We start from the raw sequence: 10,626 nt of genomic DNA on the forward strand, positions 1-10,626 counted from the left end.
TATTCTCCATTTGCAGGTTTGGCAGCGAGTTTTGGTGGGGAAGAGACTCTTGAATAGAACTTTTGCTTTATTTCTCTGAAATACAACACAAGCACAATGAGGTCCTGTCCAGTGGGGATGATACTATGGTCAGGGGATTTGTGTCTATTTACCAGAGGTTCGCACTCGAGTGCACACTGAGAAGTCCCACCTTCACCTCAGGAGGACTCAACAGAGGAGGATCAGGAGAAGGATCCCAGGAATGAAAAGGTTAACGCGCGAGGATCATTTGATGGCTCTGGGCATGTACTCACTGGAGTGGGGATCTCACTGAAACCTATTGAAAGACCGCAGTAGAGTGGATGTGGAGAGGATATTTCCTATGGGGGTGGAGTCAAGGACCAGAGGCCACAGCCTCAGAATAGAGGGATGTCACTTTAGCACAGAGATAAGGAGGAATTTCTTTAGCCAGAGGGTGGTAAAACTGTGAGAATTCATTGCCACCAGTGGCTGTGGAGTCCAAGTCAGTGAGTATATTTAAAGTGGAGGTTGATAGGCTCTTGATTAGTCAGGGCATCAATGGTAATGGGGAGAAGGCAGGAGAATAGAGTTGAGAGGGATAATAAATCAGCCATGATTGAGTGGAGGAACAGACTCGATAGACAGAATGGTCTAATTTCTGCTCCTATGTCTTATGGTCACATGGACAAAGGGCAAAATTACATCAAACCTTTTTGACGACGTTGAGCTTGTCTGGAGCATGATCGAAGAGCGTGTCGAAAGCATCTCGCTCTGAAAGAGACCAGAGAGTCATATGTGGAGGGTTCAGATCATTACAGTACAGCACAGCTTCTATTTGTCACTGGAACATCTACCAACAGCAAAGGGTGGGGACGGTGCAGTGGATAATGGCACAGAGACGTGGGTTCAAATCCCACCACAACTGACGGAAAAATTACTTTCAAGCCATACCTTGTTGAAGATCCCCACCACCCTTCCCACAATCTCTCTGACCCACTACCGTCAGGAAGGAGATACAGGGGCATCAGGACTCAGACTGCCAGACTGGGTAACAGCTTCTTCCCTCAGGCTGTGAGACTAATGAATACCCTGCCACCACCGAGGTCTCGCTGTTCACTGTTCTCCACATTTCACATATTTTATGAACTTATTTATGATAATATTTTGGTTAAGTCTCACAAACATGAAAAAATCTGCAGAAGCTGGAAATCCAAAGCAACACACAAATTGCTAGAGGCATTGAGGTATACAAAATTATGAGTATAGATAGGGTAAAGCTTTTTCCACTGAGGTTGGGTGGGACTACAACCAGAAGTCATGGGTTAAGGGTGAAAGGTGAAAACTTTAAGGGGACCATGAAGGGAAATGTCTATACCCAGTGGGTCGTGAGTGTGTGGAATAAATTGCCAGCACAAGTGGGAACGCGAGCTTGATTTCAACGTTTGAGAAGTTTGAATAGGTACATGGATGGTAGGCGTATGGAGGGCTGGCACAGGTTGTTGGGAGTAGGCAGTTTAAATGGTTTTGGCATGGGCTAGATGGGCCAAATGGCCTGTTTCTGTGCCGTACAAAAAAATTCAGGAGGTCAGGAAACATCTATGGAAAAGAGTAAACAGTCGATGTTTCGGGCTGAGACATTGGTTTATGTGCTGTGTGTGATATATGTTTAATAGGTGCACCGTGGTCCAGAGGAACGTTGTTTTGTTTGGTTGTACAGTTGGCCCTCCTTATCCGCAGGGGATTGGTTTTGGGATGCCCCGCGGATGTGTTGATGGCACAGCAGAGGAAACTGTAAACGGTGAGCATCACACACAACCTCTCACGGTCCCAGAACACGTCACATACAACCAGGAGCTCACCAATGTCTCTAATCTCTGAGGAGGCTGAAGAGAGCTGGACTGTGCACACTTATACTCAGGACATTCCACAGTAGAGAGCATCCCAACAAGCTGCATCACTGTGTGGTGTGGAAACTACACTGTGGTGGACAGGAAAGCTACACAGGCAGTTAAACTGCCCAGCACATCACCCACAGCAGCCTACCCGCCATCACGGATATACAGAATGGTGTCGGAAAAGGGCCAGTAACATCATGAAGAATCCCACCCACCCCACTTGAGTGGACTGTTGTCCCACTCCCATCAGGGAGGAGGCTACGCAGCATCCAACCCGGGACCACCAGACTCAAAAACAGTTACTTTCCCTAAGAGGTAATGCTGATCAATACTACCACCCACTGACCCACCCTCCACACCCCCAAACACCACCACTTTATCATTTCCTGTCAGTAACTCCTGTGCCTAGTGCCACTTCAAGGATACACACACACACACACACAGAGGCAGTTTAAGAGACCATTTAAGAGACTCTTAAATGGTTAGGGCTGTTTAAGAGACTCTTAGATAGGCACATGGATGATAGAAAAATGGAGGGCTATGTGGGAGGGAAGGGTTAGACTGATTTCAGAGTAGGTCAGCACAACATTGTGGGCCAAAGGGCCTGTACTGTTCTGTGTAATAAACAGTCGATATTTCAGGGTGAGACCCTTCATCAGGACTGGAAAGGAAGGGGGAAGAAGCCAGGATAAGAAGAGGGGAGGAGAGGGAGGAGGACAAGCTGGCAGGTGAGAGTTGAGACCAGGTGAGGGGGTAGGTGGGTGGATAGGGGAGGGGGAATGAAGTGAGGGAACAATGAAAGGAATTCCCCGTCCCCCACCTTCTTATTCTGCATCTGCTCTTCCTTCCCAGTCCTGATGAAGGGTCTTGGCCCGAAACGTCGACTGTTAATTCATTTCCACAGATGCTGCCTGACGTGCTGAGTTCCTCCAGCATTTTGTGTGTGTTGCTCAGGACTTCCAGCATCTGCAGAATCGCTTGCTTTTTCTGAAAATGTGGTAGTATCTGTGGTCGTTGGTACAAAAACTACTTCCTTTGAAGACCCGGATTAGTAATGGGACTGGACTGGAGCCTCTGGATCGCGACCCCCTGGCTCCCGATCACCAGCTGATGATTTCACTGCTGTGGCTCTGGTGAAGGCGTGGGCTGGGATTCTGCACTGCGGTAGGGCGGGGAAGGGTGGGCGTGCTAGTGAGCGAGTGCGTGGCAGACATCAACCAACAAATACGCAAAGGCCAATTACTTCCTGAACATCTTACCGTGTCTCCCCGACAAGGCCCTGGGAAGAGAAGAAAAACAGGTCAAGGGCAATAAATGAACATTATAAACAGCTTGGTTCAATTTAAACATACAGTGGGTGGCTAAAGGACAACTGGTTAAAAAGATAACCAGCCAATACATGGTGACATCACCAGCAACATCACTATTACAAAGCGGCATAATTCTAAGGTGATTAGAGGAAAGTACTGGGGGGGTGTTTTTTTAAAGAAACACAGAGTAGTGGGTATGTGGAATGGCCTGGCACGGTATGGTGGTAGAGGCAGATACATTAGGGGCATTTAAGACACTAAGATAGGTACATGGATGATAAAAAAAATGGAGAGCTAAGAGACAGGGAAGGATTAAATTGATCTTAAACAGGTTAAAGGGTCAGCATAACATCGTGGACTGAAGGGCCTGTATTACGCTGTTCCATGTTCTCTGTTCTAACACGTGATCATCTCTCCAGAAAGATTAGCTTTATTTCTCACATTGCATTGTCACACTCAATAACACTAACCTGTACAGCTTTGGACTGTGGGAAGAAACCGGAACACCCAGAGGAAACCCAAGTGGTCACGGGAAGAACTTACAAATTCAGCAATTAAACCCTGATCACTGGTACTGTAATGCGTTATGTTAACCACTACACCACCATGACACCCTTCCTTTTTGCTTATTCCTGGAAGCCACTCCATTTACAGGGGGAGGGGGAGTGATTGTTCTAACATAGTAGTCGCCAACCAGTTGATCACGATCGACTGGATGATCTTTGAGGCTTTCCCAGTAGATCCTGGGAAAAAATGAAAAATGCGCACCGGGCAGAAAAGACTGGAAGCAAAACCCCGTAACCCAGAAACAACCTCTCCCCACAAACAGATCTCCACAGCCGGAGCACCGATAAACCTCTCCCCACAAACAGATCTCCACAGCCGGAGCACCGATAAACCTCTCCCCACAAACAGATCTCCACAGCCGGAGCACCGATAAATCTCTCCCCACAAACAGATCTCCACAGCCGGAGCACCGATAAACCTCTCCCCACAAACAGATCTCCACAGCGGGAGCACCGATAAACCTCTCCCCACAAACAGATCTCCACAGCGGGAGCACCGATAAACCTCTCCCCACAAACAGATCTCCACAGCGGGAGCACCGATAAATCTCTCCCCACAAACAGATCTCCACAGCCGGAGCACCGATAAACCTCTCCCCACAAACAGATCTCCACAGCGGGAGCACCGATAAACCTCTCCCCACAAACAGATCTCCACAGCGGGAGCACCGATAAACCTCTCCCCACAAACAGATCTCCACAGCGGGAGCACCGATAAATCTCTCCCCACAAACAGATCTCCACAGCCGGAGCACCGATAAACCTCTCCCCACAAACAGATCTCCACAGCGGGAGCACCGATAAACCTCTCCCCACAAACAGATCTCCACAGCCGGAGCACCCATAAACCTCTCCCCACAAACAGATCTCCACAGCCGGAGCACCGATAAACCTCTCCCCACAAACAGATCTCCACAGCCGGAGCACCGATAAACCTCTCCCCACAAACAGATCTCCACAGCGGGAGCACCGATAAACCTCTCCCCACAAACAGATCTCCACAGCCGGAGCACCAATAAACCTCTCCCCACAAACAGATCTCCACAGCCGGAGCACCAATAAACCTCTCCCCACAAACAGCTCTCCACAGCCGGAGCACCGATAAACCTCTCCCCACAAACAGATCTCCATAGCGGGAGCACCGATAAACCTCTCCCCACAAACAGATCTCCACAGCGGGAGCACCGATAAACCTCTCCCCACAAACAGATCTCCACAGCCGGAGCACCCATAAACCTCTCCCCACAAACAGATCTCCACAGCCGAAGCACCGATAAACCTCTCCCCACAAACAGATCTCCACAGCCGGAGCACCAATAAACCTCTCCCCACAAACAGCTCTCCACAGCCGGAGCACCGATAAACCTCTCCCCACAAACAGATCTCCATAGCGGGAGCACCGATAAACCTCTCCCCACAAACAGATCTCCATAGCCGGAGCACCGATAAACCTCTCCCCACAAACAGATCTCCACAGCCGGAGCACCGATAAACCTCTCCCCCACAAACAGCTCTCCACAGCGGGAGTACCGATAAACCTCTCCCCACATACAGATCTCCACAGCCGGAGCACCGATAAACCTCTCCCCACAAACAGATCTCCATAGCCGGAGCACCGATAAACCTCTCCCCACAAACAGATCTCCACAGCCTGAGCACCGATAAACCTCTCCCCCACAAACAGCTCTCCATAGCCGGAGCACCGATAAACCTCTCCCCACAAACAGCTCTCCATAGCCGGAGCACCGATAAACCTCTCCCCACAAACAGCTCTCCACAGCGGGAGCACCGATAAACCTCTCCCCACAAACAGCTCTCCATAGCCGGAGCACCGATAAACCTCTCCCCACAAACAGATCTCCACAGCCGGAGCACCGATAAACCTCTCCCCACAAACAGATCTCCACAGCCGGAGCACCGATAAACCTCTCCCCACAAACAGATCTCCACAGCCGGAGCACCACATCACTATTATCCTAATCGGCATCAACCTATCTTTATAATGCTCACATTACAACACTTCTGCCCCTTTAAATTCTATCATTCCCCACATGTAAAACAACTGGGAAACAAAGTCAGTGGTGTCATTATCTTGCGTACCTCTGAAACTTATACTAGTGTCTCAGTAACAGTTCATCAATTCAAAACACCTGAAAAACGTGGCAGGTTCAACATTCAGTCTAACAAAGGAAACCGTCCATTCAAACATTCAGTCTGTCAGGAGGTTTGCGAGGGCGCTGTGCTGAAACAGATGAAAATGATTAAATCTAAGTACAGGAGCTGTCTTTCTGACAGACACCTCACAGACTGTCTCAGACTGGCTGTCTGTAGTTAGGAGCCAAATTCCAGGGAATGAGCGGAAAGTATTCAGCCCCCGTCATCACACTGAGTGCAACAGTCAATTTTTATTCATTTATTTTTCGTGTTGAAATAAAATTAAATAATGAAACATAGAATTAAAGGTGTTGTAATGTGAGCATTATAAACATAAGTAATACCAATTAAGATAATGGTTACATAGCAACACTCCCGCTACGGAAAGCTGCCTGTAAAGAGAGACTGCTTCCGGGGCTGTGGGGCTCCACTTCCGGTCCCTTCTGCCCGGTGTGCGTGCGTGCGTCTAAACGATTTAGTAGGTCGATCGTGCCTTTCACTAAGGCCGAGGTAGGGGATCATGGGCTTAAAAAGGTTGGCGATCACTGTAACAAGTGGGAGATTTTTGGGAATTGCTTGAACGGGAGCTGTCTATGCAGAGTTTGCACGTTCTCTCTGTGACCATGCAGGTTTCCTCAGGAGTTCCAGGTTCATCCTACGTTCAACCCATAAAAAAACTCAGGAGGAACTCAGCAGGTCAGGCAGCGCTAATGAGAGAGGAATAAACAGTCCTGATGCAGGATCTCGGCCTGAAACCTCAATTGCCAACTTCCCTCCACAGACGTTGCCTGACCTGCTGAGTACCTCCAGCATTTTGTGTGGGCTGATCTAGCTTCCCAGCAGCTGTAGAATCCTTTGTGTCACAGGTTGGGAAGTTAATTGGTGGTTGTGAATTGCCCCTCATGTGTAGGTGAGGGGTAAAGTCTGGGGAAGCTGGTGGGAATGTGGGGGCAGATAAGATGGGATTAATATAAATGGGCCATGAGCAGAGTAGGCCAAGGGCTGTTCCTGTGTTGTGTGATTTTAAAGGAAAGAAATGAAGATGAACTTTATCTGTCTCATCGAAACATGTAGTGAAATGCATTGTTTGCATCAAATCAAGTCAGTGAGGATTGTGCTGGGCAGCCTGCAAGTGTGGCCACAGTTTCAGCACCAAAAATAGCATGACCACAACTCACGCACCCTAATGTGTACACTTTTGGACTGTGGGAGGAAACTGGAGCACCTGGAAGAAAACCACATGGTCACAGGGAGAACGTACAAACTCCTTACAGACTTGAACCACGATCGGTGAAAGCTGGTGGGCTAGCCGTTACTCTACCGTGACTCTAACGCCCTTGCCTCTACAGATGGTGCTATAAGAAGCTATTGATTCAATTCATTCCAGGTCTCACAGGAGCATAGTGGGTAGCACAACGCTTTAGAGTGCCAGAGATCGGGGTTCAATGCCCACTGGAGTTTGTACGTTCTCCCCGTGACTGCGTGGGTTTCCTCCCACAGTCCAAAGCTGTGTGGTTAGTGCGCTGTGGGAGCACAGCGACACTTGCCGGCTGCCCCCAACGCACCCTCGGACTGTGTTGGTCGTTGACGCAAACAATGCATTTCACTGTATTTCGAGGTACAAGTGACCAATAAAGTTAATTTCTAATCTCAAGAAGATAAACTGAAAGAATTCTGGAAAAGGGCTCCAGGGATTGACTGTTCGGGGGAACAAGGAAATGTTTTTGCTGATAGGGAAGTTGTGACAGGCACTTTGGATTTGAGCAGAAACTTGCCGGGGCTGAATTTGAAGCCTTTGTCCAGATTTCAAAATCCAGTTTGAAAGCTGTGTTTGGAGTCCGGACACCTATGACTCAATTAACAGCAACTGAGAGACAGTGTTATTTACTTACTCGATATTGCCCGTGATTTCCTCTTGAATGTGCCGGGACTGGAGAATTCCTTCCCTTTTCTGTAGAAATAAAATGAGTTCAAAAACATTGGAGCTGCTTCCTTGAAATGTTTCCAGTCCGACAGCAGGTCCATTTAAAGCTCCACCATACAGTTGCCTCTTTCTCATCCCAGAGACATGACCACCATTTACCCAATGAGTTGTAGATGCATACCCTTGCTGCCCCTATAGCTTTAGTAGGACCTACATGTCCACCCTTTGCCCCGGCTCTCACACTTTCTATCTCTCTAATCCAGCAACACCCCACTTCTAACTTTTCATCTTTCTCTCCCACTGTTTGTCATTCCATTCTCCCTCTCCCTTCCCACTCTCTCTCCATCTGTCATTTCTCCACCACAGTCTCTCACCCCCGTCTACCTCATCCCCAGGTATAAATTCCTACACCTCTCCTCTCCCTGTCTCTGTGACCCTCTCTGGCCCCGACATCCCTCCTTGATTTTGTAATAGGGGAGACCCCTCCCCGTCTCTGTAATCCCCTCCAGGCCCTATAGCCCTCCCTGTCTCTCTAACCTCCTCCCTCCCTACACCCCTACCTTGTCTCTGTGACCCCTCCTGCGGCCCCTACACCCCTTCCTGTCTCTATAATCCCCTCTGGCCCCTGTGCCTATAGTTTTGAAGTTGGGAGGGCTCAGGAGGTCAGGCAGCATACGGGGAGGAGTAAACAAGTCAACGTTTCAGGCCGAGACCATTCCTCTCCATTGATGCTGCCTAACCTGCTGAGCTCCTCCAGCATTTTGTGTGCATTCTGACGGAGCGCAGAATAAAGTGTAACAATTATGGAGAAAGTGCAAGATCATAACGATGTAGACTGTGAGGTCAAGAGTTAATCTTTTCATTCCAGGTTGAAGCTGTCCTTGAGCTTGGTGGCACCTGCTTTCAGCTTTTGAATCTTCTGCCCTTTGGGAATGGGGAGCAAAGAGAATGTCTGAGGTGGGGGGGGGGTATTTGATCACGCCGGCTGCTTTACTGAGGCAGTGAGAGTGCAGAGAGTCCATGGGGTGGGGGCAGGTTTCTGTGAGGTGCTCAGCTGTGTCCACACTCTGTGCGGTCACGGGCAGAATGTCTGAGGTGGGGGGGGGTATTTGATCACGCCGGCTGCTTTACTGAGGCAGTGAGAGTGCAGAGAGTCCATGGGGGGGGGGGGGGGGGCAGGTTTCTGTGAGGTGCTCAGCTGTGTCCACACTCTCTGCCGTTCCCTGTGGTCTCAGACGTACCAAGCAGTGACACACCTGGTTAGGATGCATCAATAACAATTGGTGGGTTGAGAGGGATGTGATTGGTATGGCGCCAATGTGCAGAGATAGAGTGGAAAACCTCCTGTTTGTGTGCACTGTCAAGAGCATCCTAACAAGCGACACCACTGCTCGATAGGAAACTGAACTGGGGTAGGCAGGGCGGCTCTATAATGGATAGTCAAAACGTCCCAATGCATCACTGGCACCAGCCTATCGGCCATCGACATATACACAGAAAGGAGTCAGAAGAAGGCTTGCAATATCCTGAAGGATCCCGCCCACCCTGCTCATGGACTGTTGGTCCCACTCCCATCAGGGAGGAGGCTACATAGCATCCACACCAGGACCATTAGACTCAAAAACAGTTACTTTCCCCAAGCAGTGAGGCTGATCAACAACTCCACCCACTAACCCACCCCTCCACACCCCCAAACACCACTACTTTATCATTTCCTGTCTCTCACATTAGATACAGACACTCCTGTGCCTTGGGTCACTTTATGGACAGACAATCAATGTGTATAAGCTATCTTAAATACTTATATTTATTGTGTTTTGTAAAATCATGGTATTCTTTATCTTATTGGGTATTTTTTTTGCATTGCAGAGGATCCAGAGTGACAATTATTTTGTTCTTTACACTTGTAAACTGGAAATGACGGTAAACGGCCTTGAACAATTCAGGCGCACTCTGTAGATGCGTACATAGAAGCTACTGTATTACGTTCTGTTTTGCTTTATCACTGCAGAGAAAGAGCAGTGCAGGTAAACAGCAAGGTGCAAGTGGTTCTATGAAATAGATTTGAGATATAAAAAATTAATCTTTTAGCAGATGGGAGGTCCATTCAAGATTCTGATAACAGCAGAATAAAAGGTGGCAGTGAACCTGAGTTTCGTATCTTCAACCCAATAGGAGAAGACAAAAGAGAATGGCAGGGATGGATGTGGTCCTTGATTATGGTGTCTGCTTTCTCAAGGCATCAAGAAGTGCAGAAGAAGTCCGTAGAGGGCGGGCTGTTTTCTGCAGCGTGCTGAGCTGTGCTCACAACTCTCTGCACCTTCTCGCAGTCTGGGGCAGAGACTGGCTACGTCACCAAAGACTCCCGCGAAGGTTTACAGAAGCACCACAGAGAACATTCCAACTAGTTGCATTCCTGTCTGGTATGGAGGGGCCACTGCACAGGAACAGAAAAAGCTGCAGAAATTTGTAAACTCAGCCAGCTCCATCATGGACACCAGACTCCCCAGCATCGAGAACATCTTCAAAAGGTAATCTTTAAGGATCCCCACCACCCAGGATATGCGTTCATCTCATTGTTACCATCAGGGAGGAGGTACAGGAGCCTGAAGACACACACTCAATGATTCAGGAACACCATCCCCTTCACCAGCAGATTTCTAAAGGGACAATGAGCCCATGAACACAACCTCAGTAACTTTTCTCTTTTTTTCTCTCTCTTTTTGCACTACTTATTTAATTGTGTATATTACTTATTGCGGTTTATGTTTTTTAAT

At 48.5% G+C, this 10,626-nt stretch overlaps 1 protein-coding gene across 1 annotated transcript in view; it reads right to left on the minus strand.

Moving 5' to 3' along the window:
* LOC132397427 (alpha-parvin) overlaps positions 1-10,626 on the minus strand; it is a 107,227-nt gene that overhangs the window by 22,547 nt on the left and 74,054 nt on the right. The window contains exons 7-9 of the mRNA XM_059976211.1: positions 7,818-7,876; positions 3,155-3,174; positions 710-771 (exon numbers count right to left, since the gene is read on the minus strand). Of these exons, the coding sequence (XP_059832194.1) occupies positions 710-771; positions 3,155-3,174; positions 7,818-7,876 (141 nt within the window). The remainder of the gene's footprint in view (positions 1-709; positions 772-3,154; positions 3,175-7,817; positions 7,877-10,626) is intronic.

The sequence above is a fragment of the Hypanus sabinus genome, chromosome 7, assembly GCF_030144855.1.
Source record: "Hypanus sabinus isolate sHypSab1 chromosome 7, sHypSab1.hap1, whole genome shotgun sequence".
Lineage (NCBI taxonomy): Eukaryota > Metazoa > Chordata > Chondrichthyes > Myliobatiformes > Dasyatidae > Hypanus > Hypanus sabinus.